At 35.2% G+C, this 24,959-nt stretch overlaps 1 protein-coding gene across 1 annotated transcript in view; it reads right to left on the bottom strand.

Annotated features, from left to right (window-relative positions):
* Nucleotides 1-11,065: 11,065 nt before the first annotated feature.
* The window catches only part of LOC117161503 (metabotropic glycine receptor), a 157,867-nt gene continuing 143,973 nt past the window's right edge, over nt 11,066-24,959 (bottom strand). Inside the window, exons 10-13 of the mRNA XM_033343084.2 lie at nt 23,379-23,484; nt 20,941-21,102; nt 14,204-14,444; nt 11,066-13,761 (exon numbers count right to left, since the gene is read on the bottom strand). Coding sequence (XP_033198975.1) covers nt 13,439-13,761; nt 14,204-14,444; nt 20,941-21,102; nt 23,379-23,484 — 832 coding nt within the window. The 3' untranslated portion in view covers nt 11,066-13,438. The remainder of the gene's footprint in view (nt 13,762-14,203; nt 14,445-20,940; nt 21,103-23,378; nt 23,485-24,959) is intronic.

Below are 24,959 nucleotides of genomic sequence, written 5' to 3'. Positions count from 1 at the left end.
TAGGTCCCTAGCAGGTCCCCGGCAAGCGCCTAGCAAGTTTCCAACAGCTTCCCTAGTAAGTCCCCAGCAGGCCGCTAGTATTTAGCAGACCGTTACTAGACCCTATGAGTTGCCTAGCAAGTCTCTAACAAATCCTATGAATCTCCCAGCAGGCCCGTAACAGATCCTATGAGATCTGAGTAAATCCTAGGATCCTATGAGCCTAGCAGATCCTATGAATCCCCTATGAGATCCTAGCTGGTTACGACAGAAACACTACAGCTTTAGTTCAACAGTATACGTAGTATCAAGATGTCACACATCGCCATTATGACCATTCATCTATTCGCTCCAGTGAAAGTGAACACTTTCTAGGAACTTTAACACTTTATAAATGTGAACAAATCTCGACAATAGCATACATTAGTCGTGGATGCACCGTTTCTAACCGTGAAGAAAGGACCATCGCTGAAGTGCCTTTTAATGCAGGGAGTCAACTAAAGGGGATGTACGTCTATCCGGCACATTAAGTATAGATTTTCGTACGACGCTCTCGGTAAAATGTCGCGGTTCATTGATTTACGAGATAGAGTGTTCTGTTTGATTGGAAGGAAGATATAGGCCGAGGTTTGGCTAAGCTTTATTAGGTTTGGGAACGTCTGGTTCGACAATTTGGAAGTTTGGGAATTTGAAGATCAGCAGATTGCAAAATTCAACGATATGAAAATCTGAAGATAGGAAAATTGAGCGGTATGGAAACTTGCAATTTTCTAAATTTAAAAAATTATTTATTACTTAAAAAATTTAGAATTAAAAATTCGGAAGATCTTGAAGACTCGGAAAAGAAGATCCGAGGAATCGAGAACCGGTAGACTGCAAACCTTAAAAATTTATTAAAAGATTCCAAATTTAAGGATGAAAGTAACTTTCACGATTATGAACCTGAATTTCGCGATCTTGACTATCTTTCCAATTCCTTCAAGTATATTATTCCAACACACCCCTCTATGAATGTCTCATGGTTCAATACGAAATTCCCACGAACGAAGATTAATTTCCCTTTACAAACTCTTGGCGAATAGTGGTATTGCTCGGTTAGCTAGAATGAACACAATCGTCTAGGGGGGTGCGATCCGACAAAAAGCGTCGATACGTGCCTCGAACCAGTTGGAGGCGTGACCGATTCCCCCTTGGCGTATTGATTTTACACTAAGAACCGGTTTAAAAGCATCTTTATCCTCTTCCGCGTCGTAAACTGCGGTTTCTTCGTGTACGACACGCTTTTCAGGCTTGTGGGAACGTGACGAAGATGCTCGCTGTATAATCGTACGAATAACACATAGCTTCGCTCGTATTTTGGAACGAAGCATTAAGATTTGCAGCGTGTCGTAAAATTTCGAGACTACCACCTTCCTCGAGAAGATTGCGTCTGACACTGACAACGTATATCTTATATACAGGGTGTCTTTGTTATTACGGTATAATCTACAAGGAAATGAACCTACGTAAGAAAATAAATAGGAAGCGTAGAATATAATTTTCTCTTGTGAAGCTACGTTTTTGAGAAAATCAGATTTGCAAAAATACCATTGAACTCAATTTTGTTTTTTTTTTTTTCAAAACAAGGTCTTAAACGGAAAAATGTTATCCTACGTTTTTGACTTATTTTCACACGTACAACATCTTCTTACTGATTGCCTTACTCTCGTATCGAATCGTTAATTAGCCAAGTTTGCATATGGCAAATAAATTTTGAAATTCGATTTTATCGAAAACGAAGCGCCGTATGAAAATATTTCGTTCCACAATTTTGATTTATTTCTTCATGTAGAATCACCAATCTTGTCGATTACATCATGGTTATCGGGACACCGTGTATACGTAGGTTTCTTAAACTCGTAGAATGGTTGGGACAAGGTTGCATAATTGAAAAGTTTGTGAATTTTGAAAAGGTTCTTAAACTTCTTATCGATCCGAGCAGCTCGTGCTCGTTTCAATTTTTAAAGCAAAGGAAAGTTTTAAGCGAGCGCGGTACCTCCCTAACCGTATTAGTTGTCCGATACGTCTGACCATAACGGGCTGCTACCACTTAGCCTCGTGTGCAAGTGACGCGACAGTGAAATTCGTGGCGCGAGAAAGAAAATAGAGATTTCTTATGGGAAAATAAGATGATCTGAAACGCGATGTAAATGCTAAATGGTTCGAAATTCGGAAGTTTCGAAATATAGAAACTTGATGATTTAAAGAATTGAAAATTGGCTGACTGCAAGACTCAGAAACTTGGAGGTTTAAAGATTCGCAGATTGAGAGACTTGGATACGTGGTAATTTATATTTATAAATTTATATTTATATTTAGAGATTTCTAAATTTGGATTCTCAGAGATTTGGTGATTCGAAGATTACGAAACTAGCAGATTGTAAGGTTTGCAGATTTGAAAAGTAAATACTGTAACAATATTGTATAATAGAATTTTTACATATTGTTTCTGTAGTGAGTGCTAAATGAGAAACTCGTCGCGCTACTGAGATTCCTCGAGCATTAATTATCATTAATTTGGTCGCGCGTTCGAATTCGTACAACCACCGATCGATCCAACGCATTGTTATTGAGGCGAGATGGAGGAGCACCATATTGGAAACGCTAATTGCTATCTCTGTATGTGTATAAACTCACCATATACTCTGCTCTGGCTGTCTTATTGCTTGTCTACAGACAAAGCAGTTATGCCTACATAGTAACTTTGATTAAGATGAATCTAGTAAATTTTGGTAAAACACATTAGACGAATTATTATATTCTTCGATTAATTTATAATTGTTTTGTTGCAAATAACTTCCATGTCTTGTGATTGAAGAGTAGAAAAAGTGGAAACATCAAATTCTCTCAAATGTCGTTTTCTGAATTCTAACCTAGAAAGATATTTCGAAAATTATTGCACATCTTGTTTAATTTACCTTCCAAATATAATATTAACTTGAATTTTGGTGACTGTATAAATAAAGTACATAATATTGATTAAAATCTTTTAAGATACAATTTTCCGACCATAACCTAGAAAACCTATCTTGTAATTGTTACGAAATTGTTACATAACATGTATAATTAGCTTTTAAATACGTCAAACATTTGAACTTTCGCGACTGTATAATGAAATACACAATGCTAATTAAAATTTGTTGAGATACAATTCTCCGAACATAACCTAAAAATTTTTCTTTATAAAAGATTTCCACATCTCGCTGTAAGTATAATTATCCTTCATGCACCATTGAAAATTTGTAATTTGACGATTACACTAATATTGACTAACGAAAGCGTCAATCTTGCCGCAATTAGCTGACCTTATCAACAAATTTGTCTGATTAACCAATCAATCGGTCGAATGTCGATGATCATCAAAGTGGACGACTGTAAAACATCCTCTGCAGCCAGTCTCCTGTCGTAGTAATAACGTGTAGATCCTCCTGTTTATTGAATCGTCCGGGGAAACACATCCCCAGTTTGCATAATCAATTTTAATGCGACCTGTAATGGTGACATGATGCGCGTCGATAAGCTAAACGCGATATTAATTAGGATATACAGATAATTCGCATGTTGGTTGCTATTGCCATTAGATTTGAGGCTTAATAACGTTGTTTAGCATTCAAGGGAAACTGAATGAGATTAATAATTAATATTTAATACTTAAATTAACACTTAGGAACGAAGAAGGAGAGGGAAAATATTCGCGTCTGGTTTTCTGAATTATTTTTGAGGTTATGTAGCATTAATTCGTTTAGAGGATGAAAAAGATTTGAAAAAGCTTGAAAAGAGAGGAAGTATTTTAACACTTTACTAGACGAAACATTCGATATTAGTAGCAGAGTAATAATAAAATGAAAATTTAATAAATATTGATGAATATCAGTTAATAAATATTAAAGGATGCAAGTATTCCATTAACTACGATATAGAATTATTATTAAGGATATTACAAAATTTTAATAATGATATTGCATCAAAATAATATTATAAAATTCACAACAGAAATTCTCTTTAAAAATGCTAACGAACTAATAATTCCAGAAAGAAAATGTTGATATATTTCTGACACAAAAGATGCGTGATATTAGTTTGCATCAATTTGATCAACTAAAAGTCCCTAGTTTGAAAATCTAACCTAAAGAGAAGCATGCAAGCTATTTTTTTTTAAATAATGAAACATACACGAAATTGAAGCGTATTTCGATATTTCATTTATTCATTTATTTATTTATTTGCTGAAACACTTGCCCATGGCAAGGCACGTCCAGTTACAGACAAGAGGAGTGTCACATGAAATCGATCTCCTTAAAACCAGTGTTTTTACCCTAGGAATGGAACTTATACATTCGAAATTACTCGATGATCAATCGAATAATAACAACATATATATATTTATATTTATATATATGTACACTACCTTCATAAGTCACTGGACACTTATAGTTCCTTCGTAATAACGCAACATCTCATTTTGTAGTGAATTTCCGTTCTTAAATTCTGCTGTCTTTAATTTTCAGAAAATTTCATGTCAAGAAATTTCTAGGTTTACTTTAGTTAAAATTGTTCGACAGTTTGCAAAGGCTGGAATACTTGTGATAGATTTTTATGCATTTATGAAAAATTTGAACATGTAAAAGTGCACAGAATGCATATAATATGCACAGCTATATAAAATATCCAAAGCATGGTATACTTTATAATTTGTAATCTCTAATTTAATTCCATTTCCTTTACTTGCGTTGATAAAAATGTAAATTTGCATAAAAATCCTCGGCATACTCGTATAACATTTCAATTAAATTTCATTTCATCAAGAAAAGTAACTAGATGTCCAGAAACTTATGAATCACAGCGTGTATAGACTTATTTATCAGCTCGTCTTTTCAAGCTTGCAAACGATCCGTGCAACGATGAGAATAGAACGTGTGATTTTATCGACTAAATTCGTTCCTCGAGCGTTTCGAGCGTCTTCTCCGTCGGGGCCAGAAAAGTTTGCCAAGTTTTTCGAGCTGGAGAAACTTTCTCGAACTATCGTCGGATCGGGATGAACAAGCTCGACAGAACTGCGAAGGAAAAAGCACGACAACTCATAGAATCTTGCGAAAACAGTATACGAATGAACAAATAGTCCAACCTATTCTTTTTCTCGTTTCACTTTTGCTACGAGAGAAAATCGAGGCAGGACTAAAGAATTAAGTGGGATTAAGTAGAATCTTAATTCTGGGCAGAATAAAGAGCAGTTGCAGAATGCTGGAATTTCTCTGGCTTCGAAATAGCTTCGAGGAACGTAGGAAACTCGCAGCAATTTGAAACATTTGCGACGTAGCTTAAAAGTTGTTTAATAATTTGTAATTTACGTTACTCCGTACCTGGAACACGTTGAATTCCCATCGTTGGTTATCGTTCGCTTTCTTTCGCGTCTTTTGTGACTCTAAGGAATATTAGAATTTTGCTTTGAGAAACTTCTCCAATTGTTGTTTATCATTTTCACGTTGATACATTTTGTTTGATATAATTGGAAAGTTTAAGCGATAAATAATATTTGTTATCTGCAATCATAAGCTATTATTATATAATTTAATTAAATAGTCGTGGAGTATTTATAGATTTTTGAGAATTTTTGCGTGATTTCGTGACGAGAAACTTTGTTAGCTTGAATATTCGTTAGAGCCACTGATTTTAACAATTTTCCATAATTACAGCAACGTACGAGCATCGAATTTGGCAAAGTGAATTAACATGACGAATCCTTTACTTTCTCTCCTTCAATAGACGATTCAAATTACCCGCGGTGTGTCGTGCCAATATACGGCAGACAAAAGTGCTAGTGTTGCTAGTGAATTTTTAAGGAAAATAAATGTGACGTACGATATACGTTTATTTGTCTTCTGTAATGTTCCTCATGTTGAAATTCAAGAAGCAGAGCGGAACTCGACTGGTATTTCTTTCCTTGCAATATGATTCCATCGAAGAAATTAGATATTACGAAGGTAAATTAAAATCGACGTGTCGATGTTCATTTTAGATGTAGGTTATGTTACAACTACGATGAACCAGTTAACCTACATTCATTTAATGACTAATGTAAGCTATAGGATTAGGCTTGGATTAGTTTCAGATATGAGCTAAATCAGAAGGTTTATTGAAATTGTATTAGTATCTAATCTGGATTCAACAGAACCTTAAATCAAATCCAAGCCTATGTAGATTTAGTACAAATGTCATTTTCCTACCTACACCCTGTTCAAAGGCTGTTAATCAAGCTAGATCCAAATCTAAGCCAAATCTGATTTGAACCTAACCTAAATGTAATATCTAGGTTTAACAAAGATTTAGCTTACATCTACTCTGTTCAAAATACATTAATCAAACTTATCTCAAACATAATTTAGATTTGCATTAGTTTATGTCTGTTCTGCTAAAAAAATCGTTAACAAAATCTTATCCAAACTTAACCTACATCTACCACAGGTCTATTTTACGTCTGTACGTTATTAACCGTAATCATAACCTTTCATAAAAATGTGAAAAACGTGAAAAGATATGGAAACGGTACATGTCCTAAAACAAAATGTTTAAAAAATACCAGTACCGAAAACTTAAATTATACGACAGAATTATGGTAAAGAGAAGCAGAGCACGACACAACGCAGGTTTCCTTCATGACTCGATCCTTTATTAATTATGTACAGAGGTTATGTTCGTTTTTTCTCTCTCCCTTCGAACAACTCGTTTTTAATACCATGCTGCGCTGATTTAATCAAGAAAGCGATATTGCTGATACTCGTTATATCTACGGTGTTTCTCATTATTATAGAAGTAACATGATCCCTTCGCGTCCTTTGGGAGAAGAATAGCTGGAGTTTTCGGCCGGTATCGATGAGAGTTTCTTATAGACAGCTTTCATCGAAACTGTTTCACCGGAAATTGCCATCTTTCCCCTTCCAAATCGGTCACCCAGTAGAGCGTCAGACTCGATTATCGGGATTTCACCCTGCCTCCCGCCACAATATTCGATACCCCATGTTTCCAATGACCGAATATTGAAAAATTACCCACTTTGCCTAAGTTGCGAATTTTCCCGTAGTGATTGGTAATATTGCGTGATTTGTTTTCTTTCTTTTACAATAAAGTAACAGGCACAGAACAAGTTCTGTTGTTGATTCTTCTAACGTAAAGCTGAAAGGCGCGAAAATGAAGTAACTTAACCTAAATTTTTGTGGATCGCCTGCAGTCAAATGACAGCAATTCAAGGTAAATGTAACGGAAGGTTTTAAAGGCTTGTTGATATCGGAGGGTACAAGAATGTGGAGAAAAGGAACATCGCCATTTTGCCTCTTTATGGGCTGATAAAAATGGCGGCCGGCTGTAAATCAAGAAAATGTCTAATAACGGTTGACGTTCATCGACAATTGGCAAAAAAGATTGTAACGCGAGAAATTTTCATATCGGATTAAACTATAAAATAAAAACCGTAATTCTTTTGTTTAACTAATATTATCCTTTTTCGTAGTTTTTTTTTTTATAACCTAAAATCATATTTTGAAATTATATCTTTACGATTATGGTGAAATATCCATGAAAATATTTTCTGCATCGTTTGAATAATATTTTTCTAAGAAGAAAAAGGCAATTGTCTTTAAAACGACGTAAAGTTTGTTTAAGAATAACAGGAACAAGATATGGAGTTTTATGCGATTTTACGAACAGAAGGTTAAGGGGATTTAGATTTAGGAATTCGAGCAACCCTTCGATCAGAGTCCCTTGCCATTTAAATCCAATATCGCCAAGGAAACGGACTGAATTCTGTACCAAATAAAAGTCTTTCGTTTCTAATACTAAAGTCCCTTCGATAATAAATTTCCAATTCTTGAACATTACAAATTCTTACAGTTGGTAGGTCTGCAGAGATCCCGAGTGATCTAAAAGATGCATGTAACATTTTATAAATATTTTTAAATAAACAAAAAGATCATTTTAATTTAATTTTTATTCTTTTTCCCTATTATTTTTTCCTTACTCTGTGTAAAATATGATTCCATTTTGGTATACTAAGCATTACTTGTATTAAATATTTTTCATATATCCAACAGTTTTATCCTTTTCATTAAAGTTACCATTTACAATAGAAGCTTTCAATGATTGTATCTTTTATATAGATCACAAGACAATAAGAATTTTTAGGACCTCTGCAGAGTTAAATTTATCCCGAGAATAAAAAATGCCAGGAAGTCTAAAATATTTATTCCCAATCTCTTTAAACGATACGCTTCCCGTCTAGAAATTGCACCATCAATATCAAGAATCTACCAGGATTCTAATCTTAAAAATTTATTCTATTTCGATGCATTAACCTTAACTCCAACGTCCACATTGTTGCCATTATCATGAACATCTAGCTTCTCTGATATACCAATAATTTTATTAACAATATAACCATTTTATCTATGAAAATTTTTTGCATAATTGAATTAATTTTCAATTTTCTTTTTCTTTTTAATTTTTCGTTATGGGCTGAGTGACCATCATAAAATTTCAGATTTTTCTTAATTGTTCCACTAGATCATGATAATTAAATAATAATTCAAACTCCTTTTGGAAGTGAGAGCTTTGTAGTGAAAGCATAACATTGGTATAACATAACCTCGACTCGAGCTCTTTATCTCCCCAAGGACCAAAATCATGGACCGATATGCATAATTAAAACGTTTATGTGGTAAGTAGAGTCTCGTGTTAACTTTGGATTAATGAACGGTCATGTCGAAGTGGCCAGACGAATGTGATCAACGATTACCCGATAACCCACTGTCATGGCGTCGATCAATCATCTTCTCGTGTGGGACGACTACGTGCGGCCCGCAAAAGTCCCTAGATCATTCTCTAGGTAGTTTACTTGCCGCGACGATTAATCGCCACGGTCAAAAGAATTTACAAATCCGAGTAACAGCTTGCAACGAGTTAATTGTTGTTCCAATTCAAGAAATAATTTAATATATAGTATGTACAGAAAAAAATAAAAATAATATAGCATTTATAATATATTTAATTATAAAAATAATATAAAGGAATAAAATAAAAATGAAATGTAATATAATAATATATATAGATTGAAAATACGACTTTGTACTATATTAAGTTGTGAATTATAAATTATTGTTCGAATGAATGTCGATTGAATGACGAATGAATTAGAATGACTTCTAATCGATATGGCTAGAGCAAATTAATGTATAGTGCACGAAGATAGTGAATCAATTAAATTACTGTTATCCTGCAGAGGATCAGAGTTTCATTAATGCACGGTATCAAGTCAGGTGTAATTCGTAAACCGCATTACCGTTTCCAGCTATTAGGATCGTGTATTATTAGAAATTGATTGGTTTCGCTATCAAGTAATTAGACGTTTTGTGTTGAAGTTTCTTATCAATATTTTTTTTTTATTTTGATAGCGTTCTTTGGTGAATATGTTTTTGGTAAAATATCTAGGTAATTTTAATGGATCGATAGATTAAATTTTTGTTTCTACGTTTACAGGCAGCATTACTTATTTGATATTTTAGAGATAACATTAAGAAAAGAATTTTTAATTTTAGATCTAACGATGAGTAGAGTTGGAGAAAAGAATTAATATATGTCGATATGAAATGTAGCTTTGAAGAGAAATCCCGATTTCATTATGTATCAATGAAATATCGAAAGCTGAAGTTATCGGGAAGCCAGATTATATGCAATGTAATGTATTTAAATCATCACATCGTCTGATAAATGTATGTCGAATTTTCAACGAATTTTATCGTTAATTACGTTAACGTAAATCGGTTAAGTGCGTTTAGCAACGTAGGGAATTTAAATGAAAGTGATAAGAAAGATTTTCAACATTGTGCTAGTATATTTTGATATGTCTTTAGTACACGAATATCCGCAGTCTAATAATTTATAATTCAATGATCTATAATCCACGTAGAATTGCCACTTTCTATATTTCAATCTGTAGAATTAGACAACAAAATTAATAACATAAAGCAAGATGAAAACTCTCACGAGTCAAATATAACTATATGACACCAAATTATACTTTTGCTGATAAGCAATTCATAAAAAAAATTCCTAGATCTATGAAGAGTAATTTACTAGAAAGACACCAAGAATAAATAAATAAATAAACAAACAAACAAACAAATAAATATAGGTGATTAAAAAATAAAAACAATATACATACTTATATCTATTATATATAAAAATCAAGACTTTGAAACCTCTCATGTGCCAAGTATAACTATATGGCGCCAAATTCAATTTTTGTTGATAACAAAACGCAGCAAAAGAAGACAGAAGGAGAAAGTTCCTCAGACTGATGACAAATTTTGAAGCTTTCAGTCATTTTCTTCAAAAGGGTGGAAGTTGGAAAACAAACGATTTTCATGAACTGTTGAACTCGGATCAATAAATCTGCTCCTGCCTCACCATCTCTGATTCGAGGTTCAGCCCGCCCATAGGGAACGTCGTGCGATGAAAAATGTCCATCATCACGTGATTACTAACGACGTTGGTGATCAGTTAAAACGTGCGACCTCCTAACGATGGAACTGATCGTCTTTTTAATCTAATGGCAAACTCGTCTTGGCGCGTATATTTACAAACGTATTTACAAGTTGTTCAGGCTGATATGAGAAAAAGAGAACGAGAAATAGAACGACGGATCGTTCTTCGGTTTTTTTTTTTAGCTCCAAGAGCTTCGACCTTGATCTAGAGTGTTGAGCCGACACTAAGTTTGGAAGCAGTGCGATTCTTTACGTGAATAGGTTAGGTTGTCTATCTCAGGCTACTATGGAGAATTTTCGCTAATCTTGGTATATTAAAAATGAAAGAGGTTATGTCAATGATATTATGAGACATTTATTTTATAAATAAAAGCTTTTATATTTCTGAATATGGAAATAATTTGAAAAAAAAATTTCTGATCCATTTTACGTAAATTAGTGAAGTAAATTTGTAATTCTTGAAACTTTAGTTTTGCAGTTTTCTTCATTATTTCATGTAATTTATATAATAACAATAAAATGAAAAATTGCGTAGAAAGACCTTCATGCTTCCAAACCTTTAATCGGTATCGTAATGCATCGTTCGTACGCTTCGAACGGTTTCGTGTACTTGTCTTAATTAATTCCCTTTGTTTCTTAATAATTTTATTTACAAATCGACTTAATATTATGGCAGAAGACTTCAGACAAGCGGCTACGACGATATTTACAGAAAGCTGGCTCGCGAGGTTCGACCGATCAATGTTGACGAACGTGTTCCTAGATAGAAATGCGTGTGCATTCACTCAGAATGAGTTTCACCAAAATTTTGGAAATTTTCTTCATGGGAAAAATAGAATAAGAAAAAATTATTCGATAAGGTTAAGTTTCTTTGTGATTCCTGATCTTCTATATTCCGATATTTCATATTATTATAAAATAAAAATAACAGAATGAAATCTGGGTAAATAAAATTAAGAAATAAAAATAATGAAGGAATAATTTTTAATAAACAATTTTTTATAATATAAATAATAACAATAATAAAAAATTGCTAACAAAAGTGGATAACAAAATTTGCAGAAATAAGAATAAAATAATTTCAAACGAGAGACATTCAAAAAGCTCAAATAATCTTCGATCCCAAAGTGTCCCAAATCTTAGAAATGAAACTTTTTCTATCCAGTATTGGATTATCAATGGCTGTTTGAAGAAGAAGGTACATTCTCCAGAAATCACGCGAGTTTCTTCGTACTTATTCCTTTCAGTCCTTTTCCAGACTTTGTAAAAACTTCATTTCATTGTTTCTCCATCGAGAATCTCCGATAAAACCGAGAACTTTCGTACAGTAAACGTCTAAGAAGCACTATTTATGATTTCAAGCTTTTAAAAACTGAACGTTTCCCGCGCTTCGCGTTGGAAATGGCGGGAAAGTAAAGTCGTATCTAGGGAATTCCCCTAAAACAATTTTGTCGTTCCTTTAACCATTTTCTTCTTTCTTCCCTCGTTGAGAGCTTCGAAGTTCTTGATAAAACCGAGATTTTATCATTTATTTTTTGTTTATCCACTTGTTTAAACTAGTTCGATTTACTAATTAAAGTTTCGTATATAGTTCTCTGTTTCTTTTCGATTTATAAGACTCGTCACCGTGATATCACAAATTTCCTTATACCACTAAAACGATGAAAACATTCACGAAAAAACGTTTCGTGCCTAGCTGTTCGTTAACTTATATTTACACAGCAAGGTTTGTTAAACCTTTATTTAATCGTACAAAATCGCCGCGCTCGAAAACAACTATGCGAGAAACTTTTCTCTAATCAAATTAGCGAAATTTAAAGTGAAAATAATTTACTCGGAATAAGGAAACTACGTTTAATCTAATATCTTATGTTGAACAGATAAAATTCCAACCGAAAGTTACTGTTTATTTTATCTGAAAAAGCAGGCAGTGTTTATGTTCGAAATGGAAATTTTAACATTTTTGAGATTTTAGATAAATTTCATGAAAATCGATTTAACTGAAAAACAGATCCACCACTAATTGAAAGTGAAATTTGCTGGTTTAGTGAAATTAAAAAAATTTAAATAAACCTTGAGAATTTAACGAAAACAAATGAATATAAATGAATAAATAAGATGAAAATAAGTTTAACAGAGTCGAGCTGAAGTTTAGTGACGATTGTTCTGTCAATTACCGTAGAAACGGGTTATAGAAGAGAAGGGTCCGTTTGCAGTTAAAATTTCCTTATCTTGTGCGTCTAATTAAAAAATTAAGAGGAAGAAAGGAAAGGGGACGAGAAGTTTTCAAGAAACATTTGCAGACTGCACTGTTAGAAACAAATTTAATAAAGGCTAACGGGGGAATCCAGGGCCGATTAGCATGTCTTTGGTTGAATCTTACAAACAGAACCGCTGTAAGAAAGTTAGCCCCGAAGTTTCTCGAAAGAACGGTTAAAGCATCGAGGGAGAAAAAGAAAAGAGGAAAAAGTAAAACCTATCACACAGTTAAATTAATCTAGAAACATTTAATAATAATACTCGAAGAACTAAAATTTATTTAAAAATTTCAGCTCAAATTAAAAAATGAGAACCGATTCTAGGGAATTTTTCTCACGCCGGCACCACACTGGTTACTTAATCAGATCGTTCATTTCACTTTCGATCTACAATTAATTACAGACAAAAGAACACGAAAGTTGAAATCGAACATCAATGAGAGAAATGTCACCATTACGTCATAACAAAAGAAATCAGCACCAAATTCCCTAGCTTTACACTTCCTCGAACATATGTCTCTAGTCACTCGATTAGTTAGTTTCACCTTTCACAGTGAATTCTAGAATAACTAGAAGACTTTGATTCGAAACTTTAATTTAGTTTTCACAGAGCCAAATTTAGTTGCATTTTTACACGGTGACTTCTTCAGAGAATCTGCTTTTATCGTCCAGATTGATGACTATAGCGTGCGTCCTCGCGTGGCCGGATTTGCTCTTACTCTTGTCGCGCTCCCTAACCTCACTTTCTTTGTCCTCGTGCTTCGTTTCCGTTCCAATGTCCTCTGTAGCCGGTTTACCGGAAGTAGAGACCGCCACATCGTTGGTCGCCGTTGATTTCTTCGTCTCCACAGAAGCTAGGACTACAACCTCCTTGGAAGAACCCTGGTCCTTGCTTCTAATCCCATTTTTCTCCACGCAGGCCTGACACTTCTTTTCCTCCCTAACCTCTCCACCTGGGCACACGTTCGTTCGCACATGTGTCACGTGGTTTATTTGTTGCTTTTGTATGAGATTGAGATGCATGTGCAGATTCTTCTTTGTGAATAAAGAACGTGAGGACTTTTGACGGTGTGTAGTGGATAGTTTGTCGACAGTGAGGTTAGATTGGTTAAGGGGGTTGGAAATGAATTGGTAATTGACAATAGAAATGTCAAATGGAAATGAAAGTCACCTTCGCTTATAGTATAATGTAAGAAATGTTAATGGTTGATACGCGGCACAGTTTCGTTAGGCTAGGTTCACTGATTCGTTCGGGAATTAATTTATAATTGGTAATGGATATGTCAGATGGGAATGACAGTTATTTAGTGCTCATAGTGGATAGCAGCTCATGGTGTAATGTAACAGGTGTTAGTGGATGATTAGTAGCAATTTCTGATAGCAAAATTTTCTTACCTTTCTGATCGACGTCACTTTTAAAGGATCCTCCAACATCCGTTTCGGCGATTGTCGTAGATCCGTTAAGATCGTTCAGTCTCATGCCGCAGGAGATGACCTGGATGGTCGACACCTGTGTTTCAACGCGATTCGCAGCTTCCTGCATGGCTGCGAGTTTGTTCACCAAGTGGTGATTACCAAGTAGGACGTTTTTTTCCTTTAGAACTTCTAACTGAATCATGAACCGACGGAATTCCTCCTGAAACATTTAACAGCAATAAAGACTTTTTATTCCGTGTCTTACATCCTGTGAACTATAGATAATATTTTTATTCTCACATCTCTACATTTCATATTCCTTCTTTCATATCCACAATCCAATATTAACATTCCACACCTATCATTTACCTATCCCATACCACCGTTACTTATTTCATTTTCTAAATCTTGTATTCCTTATTTCATATCTGATATACGTAAACCAATACTGATATCCAACATTCCCTACCCCATATCATTACTTCATTCCTTATTGCATTTCTCATATGCATACCCATATGTAATATACACAATCCAATACTAATATCTCACATCCAATATTCCCAGTCCTATGTGGCCATTTCATTTCTTACATTCCGCATCCCATATCCAGTATCTGGCAGCCCGCTTTCCACATCCCAGTTCGATAATTTCACTCTCCCCATTTGGATGTAAGAGAAATCTTATACAACGTACCATAAAAAACATTTTTCCCACAAAACCTAAAATACGGCCTACAAATTTCTTACAGGAAAGCGACACTTACCACAAAATGAAATTCGTTGCCCACAAGGTCCCCACAATACCCACAAGGTCCCCACAATACCCACAAAGAGTTAGCGTTCGTACAGCCGAAAATCGATATCGCACAAAATGTAATTCGTTGCCCACAAATTTCCCACAAAACCCACAAGCAATAGAGACACCCCTCACGAAAGAAATTCCATATCCCACAAAGTGAGATTCGTTTCCTCAATCATGTTAGACTACAGCTGAAATTCTGACAACGCATCTCGGTTGTGGGAAGTGGTCCTTGTGGATCTCGTGCGAAAACGAATTGTATTTTGTAGGAAAACAAATTTCACTTTGTGAGATAGTGATCTTTGTTTGTGGGCTCCATTTTACATTTCGTGGGGAAAGTGTAGTTTTTGCTTGAAACTAGATTTTTGTAGTGTATATATAATTTGAAAAATATAGGGTTTAGGGAAAATGGTAGTTTGGCGTGGACAAGTACAAAATATGGAATGCAGAGAAGGATACATATACATGCAAGGATGTGCGACGTGGTTTAATAAATACGTGGCGTGAAATATGGGAAACGGCATATAGAAAATGTGTTAAAGGATGAAGGATATGGAAATATGAAATATGATATGTAAAGTGAATTGTGTGCTGCGAAAGTAAAGATAAAAAGTATTTCTTAAAGGTACTGGATGTGGGATATAAAACATGAGAGAAGGAATATGGAATATGGAACGAAGAAGTGAAATGTCAAAAGTAAGATGAAACATATAGTTTGAGGATATTAGTTATGGAGTATACGTGACGGATATAGGATAGTGGATATCAGATGTTAAATGTGGATATAGGACATAAACAAATTTTACTGTATTTTACTTTTAACTTTCGTTTACACGAAGAACTACCTTTTCCCGGTTGTACTACGATTTCAGAAACACGCTGTGTATCATCGATATTTGATCTTTTAATAAATGGCCCCTTAAAATCCTCTATTTGTCATGTACAGGCGTATTAAAATGAAATACTAGACATTCTGTTTTTGTCATCCCGTAATGGCCTCGTCGTTCGTCATTTCTAACTTTATGGAGACTGTTTGTTTCTCTTTTAGAGTGCCCACAGGGACATTATTCCCGAGTTTAGCCGCACCAGCTAAATCGGATTCTCCAATGTCGATATCGTAATTAACGTGACATGGTGGCCTATTAATCGGCTTTTCGCACAATAGTGCTCGACAGTTCTATGCCTATTAATCGGTATTTACCTTTATGGTGAGTATATATGTATGGTATTTCAGTATACAAGGTAGGTGTATACCAACTTAAATAAATTCTCTAGCTCTAGGGAATCATAAGGTCTTGGAAATGGGATTTAATGTTTATTTAACTTTAGATTGTTCCTTCATTTCTTATAACAGAAATTGGTAATCAATGATTACAATTTAAAATATTTGTTGTGTATCAAAAGATAAGATAAAGATATTAATACCTTAGAGTATTTTGATTGGAATAAATATTTTTCTTCGTTTCCATAAAATATAATAAAAATTAACGATTAAAAATGAAAAACTCACGATAAACAAATATAAAACAAATATGACTTTAGTGTACTATAGTGAACTGCAGTGACAACTGAAAGTATATCTTTAGAAAACATTTTCATATATTATTCTGTATAATTATTCTGTTTTTAAGTATTTCATTAATAGTGTTGCTTACTTCTTGGCTATGAAAAAAGTGCTCCAATTAATAGAGGGTTGAACTGAAGATTATTTAAGACTTAAGAAATTATTTGAAAGAAGTCAAAGGAAAGGAACGGAGGTCGGGAATAGAAATCAAGCTTCTGAATGGAGAGTTTATTAAGAAATAGCTTGCCAGGGTTTCTGAAGGAACTGCTGCTGCTGGCAAGGAAACAGCAAGAAATCACAGAAAATATTAATTACTTTAAATAAAACACGCTAGTTCATTACAGGTATTTAAATAATATATAATAATATGAAATTAAATATTTTTACAAATCAATCATTTACATACTTCAACATTATAATATTTGGACAATTGTTTGAAGTTTAGAAGAGAATTGTTTTGACATTTATTATCCCAATCTATACACCAGAAGTTGGCAGACTTGTATCAGATTGGCAGTAATGAGCATGCAGGCTGGCTAAAAGCAGGGACTTAGTGTCGTGTATACTAAGGTTTGAAAGGGGAAGTGTATCCCCTCGAGCTCTAGAGTTCGATAACGGCATATTAGTGGTCCTGTGAAAGCGGAGCTGCAATTAATAGAGGATCAAGTGGTAGCAGGCTCAATAGGCTTTCACCTCGGCACCCCTTCGACCAAAGGAAGTCACTAAAGCGTTCTACCGTTGCAAACAGACAGGGTGTAAAGTTTACACGATGCATTTTACGTTTCTGCTTGCCAGCAATGTATACATTCTCCTTGTGAATCGAACTATATATTCTTCTCATATCTTCTAAACAATGTTGTACAATATACATAGAACTAGAAATACTCTTGCAAAGATGAATATTATAAATAGGGATTTTTCCTAGCAAGGAATTATAGGTAGTTTTTAAAAATGAAGATGCAGAAACTGTCTTCTAGGGATAAAGAACTAAAAACATTCTTGCCAGATTAAGCAACTAGGAATTTTTTACAAATACAGAATTACCAACATTTTAGTAGAGATACGGAGCAGACGTTTTTCTGAAGATGAAGATCTAGGAATCCCTAGATTGAGAACCCTCCTGATAGACAAAAAAGAACTAGGGTCCTTTTTTAGCAAGGAAGAATAAAAGAGAAGCGTTTCTAAACTTACAAAATCAATCGAAAATTTTTTCTTACTTTCTTTATACAGCGTTGTGAACGTAACAAGAAACACGAGACAAACCAGCGCGTCTGTGATAAAAGCAGCGAAACGAGTCTTCAACGATCGCGTCAAACGACAGGCTATAATCAGTAGTCAAATGTCAAAGCAGCCACGTTTCACCGACCGTGTCTTTCAGGTCGACGTAATTTTCTCGGCTTTTTGCCAAAGGCCTAGCAATCTTGGAAAAAGTTCCCAAGAATGACATTTGTCATTGCAAACGGCCTTTTTCGCGCGATCCCTCCTGTCTAGGTCAACGTAACCTAGGGTGTGGGTCAGAGATTCTCTGAAATCAGCGAGTCGTGATTTCCACTTGGCTGATCTCGCTTCCACAGTAACGTTCTCTTTAACTGTAAAACTATAAACTCGACATGCCTTGGGTACTCTTATGTAGGTTATGTTCGATATATATATACGAATTCTTTTCCAATTTTGCACGGGTCACTTATAGGTGATGCGTGGCTTTCTATGGCTTATATGAAGATTATAAGTACACAGGCCAGATATAAATGATATCTAAGTTCCTATAAACCATATGAGAAGATAACATGAATTTAAATTTAGAAATTTGAAAATTTCGATATCTTGGATATTTGGACAAATATGGAAATGGTTATGTTTTATTTATTATGTATCTAAAAGTAATAATGCAAAAATATTTTCATGTGCAATTTATATGCAAAAGGTTGACTAAACCAAATATAGGTTATGTACATATGTCTTCTTCTGGGTTATATCATTTTAACGGGTCCAATGAAAACTCTGTATAAATAACATAACAATGGGTTATGTAAAGATTCTATAAGTGAGATATTCTTTACTTCGACAGACTTCTCGAACACAACATTTTCTAACATAATGGAATCTTAACCTAACTTTTCTTTTCTTAAATGTTTGGCTTCAACCGTGAAGTTACTATTCTATGTTTTGAGTCAGGACCGCAATACACGTGCTCAACAGATCTTTTCCTAATCCCAATTCCGCTTTGTTTTACAAGATTGTCATAATTCATAGGAAACTCATCCAAGTCCTTGATAGCGATCACCATTAAAAACAATCGTTTGATTTCATGAGTCCCGTAAAGGGCAATCTTAAAGGAAATCCGCTTAACAAGCAGATCCGTCTAATTAAGTTTCCAAGAGATGGTTAAGGAGACTATGAAAGTTATACTGGTAAACCCACCCTAATACTCTATAAGCTTATTAAAGGACTGAATTCAGTGCGGGCCATTTTGTCTTATCCGTTGATATCATCGTTGAGAATTCATGAGAAATTAGACGTCAACTTCCGTTGACTACTCTTTAGAATGTTGGCGGTGGAAGGGACATGTTTTTTGTTGGACGCCATTTTGCATTCCAAGGAATCGAGTTGGCCTATGTATTTTCCCTCCACATTATTCAGAGAAAATTATAAAATTTAAGAAGAAAAGTTATTGTTAACCCAGTATGCCTTCGCTTAATGATAGAACACCAACAACAACTCTCGAAAGAATCCTAGATTTCTCCAAAGCTCTAAAATAAAACTGCCACAAAAATACAACCAATATTTCATTCGTAAAATCTTCCCATTTTTTTTTCTTATTTTTGCATAAATTGACGAATGTGGTTAGGTTACGTGGTCAGTGTAATTCAAGCAGAAATACTTTCCTCATTTAAATGGACCACTTTTCCTATATTCGTGGCAGTCTACAGTTCCTTAGATTTATCGTCCCTTTCAACAGGACACATTTGTCAGCAAGTTTTCTCGTTACTCCAGCATCTGATGCCTTCGCGACGTTTTGTTCGAGTTTCGAGTTCTTTTAGGTTAGGTTAGGTCACGTAGCCATTTTTTCCCCCTACCTGTCCCTCTTTTCGGTTAGAATCAGCACTTTTACGAAATCCTGTGCTTCGATCAGTAGGCGGGAATGGTCGACGTTAATGGTGTGGCTTGGTGGATTTAGAGGCCACGTGATTTCACTCGATTATGGACAAAATTAACAGCTCACGGAATCGTAAATGACAAACAAATTGTACATTGTACGTTCATCTCGATTATGGACGATCTGTTGAATATTATAATTATGAAAATATTTGTTATCAACGAGCGACGTAGAAAGCTGACGCGTTTCAATATGGAATTTTGATTAATTGATTAATAATCGCTTCGTATTGACTCAGGCTGTGTCAGCCACGGTGCAGTGTTGCCAACACACCGAAAACAATCCATCATAATTTTCATATTATATGTCCCAGATATTATAATCATATTGTAATTATGTAATTGTATCATACTAAACTTCAGTATGTTATAATTGTATCAAAAGAGCGACTAATTTTTCCATTTAGACATTTTCACGATTGGCTAGTAATTTTTAGAAAACGTATAACCATTTATTTAGCCGATTTACTTTTGAATAAATTATAAGCCACATTTTTGCATTGCCCTGTATAGTATTGTGACAAAATTACCGTTACCCAGTCACGAAACTCCGGCGAGAATTTATGTAACGTGGAACGAACTAGAGGAAAGAAAAGAGCAGCTGATATCTAAGGAAACATACATGCACAGAATCACGCGAACGTGCCATTAAAGACATATTTCGTCGCTGGTTCGAGTCGCCGTGGGAATTTAAATCAGACCCTGGTGCTCCCCTCGGTGCACAATCCGTCGAAATTGTGGGACAGCACACGTGTCTCCCTCTTCTATTTCACAGTCTCATATTTCACGCTCAATCGACTTGACACGTGACATGTGTAAGAGAGTGAACATTTTTCGACAAAGAATATTCAGTCTCAGCTGTTGATCAATTGCTTTAAATATTATGCAACAACCGATCATTTTGTCTTTTTAACTTAAGTGTTTAAAACAGATGCCCTATTTTATTTTATTTTTATTTAGCTCGAGGTCTTCATAACCTCAAAAATATCTCAACTTACATTTTTGGATGTAACCTCAAAACTTGGAAAATTTGTGCACGACATTACAAAGTTTAAAACGCTACTATATTGTTTCCACCTAGAGCAATATATTATCCATATGGTTCGCAGCGAAATCTGGGCACTTCTGATCCTCAGAAAAGGGTCTAGAACCAGGGACGAAAGTTGTGGGATTGGATAGATCAAAGTGCTCTTACCGTCGCCCCGTCGCTTTCGTCTGTGAAGTTTCCATGCTGAAGGGATATGGAGTTTGTCTGGTTGCTAGTACCCGTCGGGCGACTGCTTTTCCCCAGAAATTTACCTGTGGCCCCGGAGTGTTTCGAATCTTCCTTGCCTCCGCTGCGGAACACCATGTAGACCTACATTAAAACAGGCAAGTTTCAATGTTTCCACGCCTCGACCTTCTTTTTCTTTTTTGAGAAATTTTTATCCACCCGGATGGCGAAATTTTCGTCTATAGTGGCACGATCTTGGATGGATGACGAGTCTAATGCGACCACTCTATAGAGGAGCACGTATCTTTATGGGAAAACGAGTCTCTTTATGGTGGGAATAATGCGTTAGAATTTGGTATAGCTTTTCCGAACGAAAGCGAAGCTTTAATATACGTTTACAAATAAATAATACAATTTCACTCGACTTAATTTACTTTACAATGGTTTTACAAATTTCTTATTTATTCTTACCAGTTGTTCTCATTTATTTTTAACAATCTTAGCGAGGTTAGCTTCGATCAACGTTCAAATTAACACGATTTCTAATCTGCTTTCTATTAGTGTAATTTCCTTTCTCGAGTCTCTTTCACAGCTGAAAGAAAATCACAGAGTAAAATGTGCGTGTAATCTAGTAATTTACTTTGAATTATCTAGTGACATTCTAGAGACATCCATTAAAAGCAGTAGGATTACGAAACTGAGTGTTATCTCTCTCTTTAACTAGTTTCTAGTGGATTTCCGTTTAATACAGCGTTTCTAATCTATGCCACTGAAGTAGCTTCCTTTTTGCAACAGTAATAACGTAGTGAGGTTAAGTCGAATTAATATTTGAAAGAATACCGGAACAGTTGCCTTTCGAAATCTGCACTTAAATTAACAAAGAATGGTAAATCAAGATGTAAAAACATTCTTGAATAAAGCGTTCATTTTTATTTATCTACTGCTCGCTGGTTAAATAAAATGGCGCTCACTGTAATGGAAGTACAGACAGGTACGTTGTACGAACACCGAAGGACTACACTATGGACGGGAATGTCGCTAAACGACATGAATATTGAATTTGCCTGGACGTACTCTCGATGTTGCATAACTCCATAGTCTTGTCTCTAACGCATTCATCCGTCGAATCAATGGCGGCCAAGAATATTAGGTTAAGAGGGAAGAAAGGGAACGATGAGAAACCGTGCTTTTATCCTGTGTTAAGGTATTTGCTCAGGTTTACAATCGTCGTACCCGGCACAAGGAATACTGTCGTTCGTTACTCGGCTAATTAGTTCCGCTGACACGATTAATAAGAAACGAACGAGGTACATAACCTCTAACGAGCAAGAAGTACCATGGATGTGAAATTTTTCTCTGGGATACTCAACTCTATCGTATAATCTAGCATGTAAAAACAAGGAATAGCATTAAAGTATTCTAGTTAGAAAATCAGATTTTAGTATTTTAATGAACCAGTAAAACATTTTCTTAATTAGGACGGAAACAAATGATTTGACATATATCCAGTTATTTTTGTTCATACTAATTCAGACATTTAGTTTCCTGCTCGTATGTTGTGCACGAAGCTTTATTATTCTAAACGAATATGAAATAGTGGAAGTAGAAAGAACAGTGACACTCGTTGCTTTATTCCACCGGAGAGTGGATATTTCTTGTTTGTAACTGGTTATACCACGCTTTGTTTCATATGCATACTTTTTACTTATACATAACCTCTTAAACTTCATTTCATATGTACATATATTTACTTGCAACGTTCTGCAACTTTGCAGTTCTAGAATTTCAATTGTTACCAACAAAATAAGATGAATATTCCCTATTTTTCTTCTATCATATCATTGGTAATACTCATCATAGTAACGTAAAATCTTTTTGGATCATTGGCTAGTTACACCAACTTTCAAATCTTATTTTATAATTCCAATTGTCACTAAACATCGCTAGGAACAAACATCTCTATTCATCCCCTTGTGATACAAATGAAGTAAAAAATTTTTTAAATTATTCTACGTATGTGTATAATTTAAGATTATTATTTTGGTACACGATGAATTTGATAGGATTGGTCTGGCAGAGTTATCGAATTGGAAAGAAATGAGGTGTTTTATATTCAAGTTTCGACGTCGAACAACTTTCAATTTAAGCGCGGGAAAAGGGGTGGGCCAAAAAGGGGCGCGATTTTTCATCCCGACCACACGGCCGGAAATAAATTAGACCACGGCTGTTCGTACACAACTATTTTACAAGTTCCACGAGCGCCAGCCGTTGCTTTCAAATGATCAATATGCACGCCGTGAGATAAATAAATTTCAATGGGTTGGTCGCAGCCTTTAGAATTCGCGATCCAGCCGGCGCCATTTGTCAGGCGCGCGGACCGCATGAACGCGTTGAAAATACAAGAATCGATTTAGTCTTACCTTGCTGCCGAATATCAAGCACAGCAGCGGCGTCACCGTTAACTGGGTGTGACAGAAAAATATTAAGTAGAGTAAATCCGGATTGGCTGGCGACTGCATGAACAACCTGCAACCAGAGAGATTGTGCCCTTTAAAAGAACGATCGTGTCTTTTTATTAAGTGCTAGTGACATTTTCTTCTTTGGTTATAAAATCCTATTAAATCTTGATTTATGTTGCTTAGATGTTCGTAGGACTGCAGTTGTATCGCAGTTAATTCCAGTACCTTTATTTATCTAGAAATTTTTCATATCGATAATGCCAACCTTCTAAATAGATCTAGTGCCATAAATTGTACTATAAATAATCGTGCGAATAGCAGAAATATCCAAGCGACCGTGGAACCACTGAATAATTGAAAAATTCCACTAAACATATCGAATTCTCTCCAGACAGTCACGATAATCCGAACAAACCTAAAAATCTCAATTCCATTTCGTCGTTATATTCCAAGCTGTTTTAACGAACAAGCAGACGTATAAAAAAATCTCATTAGCGACCTAACCTTAATTTAGCTTGTCTTTTTTGACCTATCTTAACTATTCTGGCTTTGTAAAATAGCTTTTGTCCCTTGCTTGAAAGCGTTTTCCCTGCGAAAATGCCGACGAAGTATAGACGCTTCTGCCATTTGAGGTGTTTTCGTTTAGTTCTTAATTATGCGCATAATTATGGCAAGACACGCGAAGCTGTAAACTCGGAGCAAAGCTTCGCCAAAGTAATATAACCGCGAGTGGAAAGTGTAGTTTAACGAACCGCAAGTAGTTGGAGAAATTGGTACATCGCGCACACTTTTGGAAGGAGAAAGGTAAACTCCGGTTCTTCGCCAGAGAAAACCCGTATGGCGGTCGGTAAACTGTCAGATAATAACAATAAGAGTTGCAGCCAGCTTCCGTATATTGCGGCAAGCAACTCGTTGAAAAGCAATAAACCAGCCTAGACCTTTCTAAAAATTGCTTTCTAAATATTAATAGTCACTACCTTCTCAGATGGCGCCACCATGGAGCGGATATTAAAGTGGCCATTTTCACTTACCAACTTGAACTTCTCTTTGATCTCACAGATTAGATTCTGTAGTTTAACCTCATAATCTAAGCTCAATTTAGAGAGGACAGGAAGGATAGTATGATTAATTGACTGAAGGTATCACCTCCATTAGTTGGAATTCCCTTGTTAATATTCTATATTCATGCACCTAGCCAAATAAGGAAACCGATCTATACTGTATGCGTGTAGATGCCAGTGTAGATTATTCAGAAGTCCGAGGCCAACCTTAATTGATCGTCTTAATCATGTTTTCAATAGAATTAGAGGCCTAAGCGACAAGCAGATAACGATAGAATTAGTAGATTGATAAACAGAGCTTGGATCTTTACCAGAAGTTACTTTTAGATTTTCATCACCCTATTACTATCGTTATATAAGATGGTCGTCCGTGATTCGCGGTGAAAACGGTGCTAAGGAAATTCTATGCCTTAAAATAAGACGAGATTCGCAATGTGTACGCAGATTTGCTCAATTCTCAGCTAAACTGCAGTAGAGAGCA

Source organism: Bombus vancouverensis, chromosome 16 (genome assembly GCF_051014615.1).
Source record: "Bombus vancouverensis nearcticus chromosome 16, iyBomVanc1_principal, whole genome shotgun sequence".
In the NCBI taxonomy this organism is placed as follows: domain Eukaryota; kingdom Metazoa; phylum Arthropoda; class Insecta; order Hymenoptera; family Apidae; genus Bombus; species Bombus vancouverensis.
The sequence above is the reverse complement of the archived record's forward strand: the minus strand, read 5'-3'. Positions and strand labels throughout refer to the sequence as shown.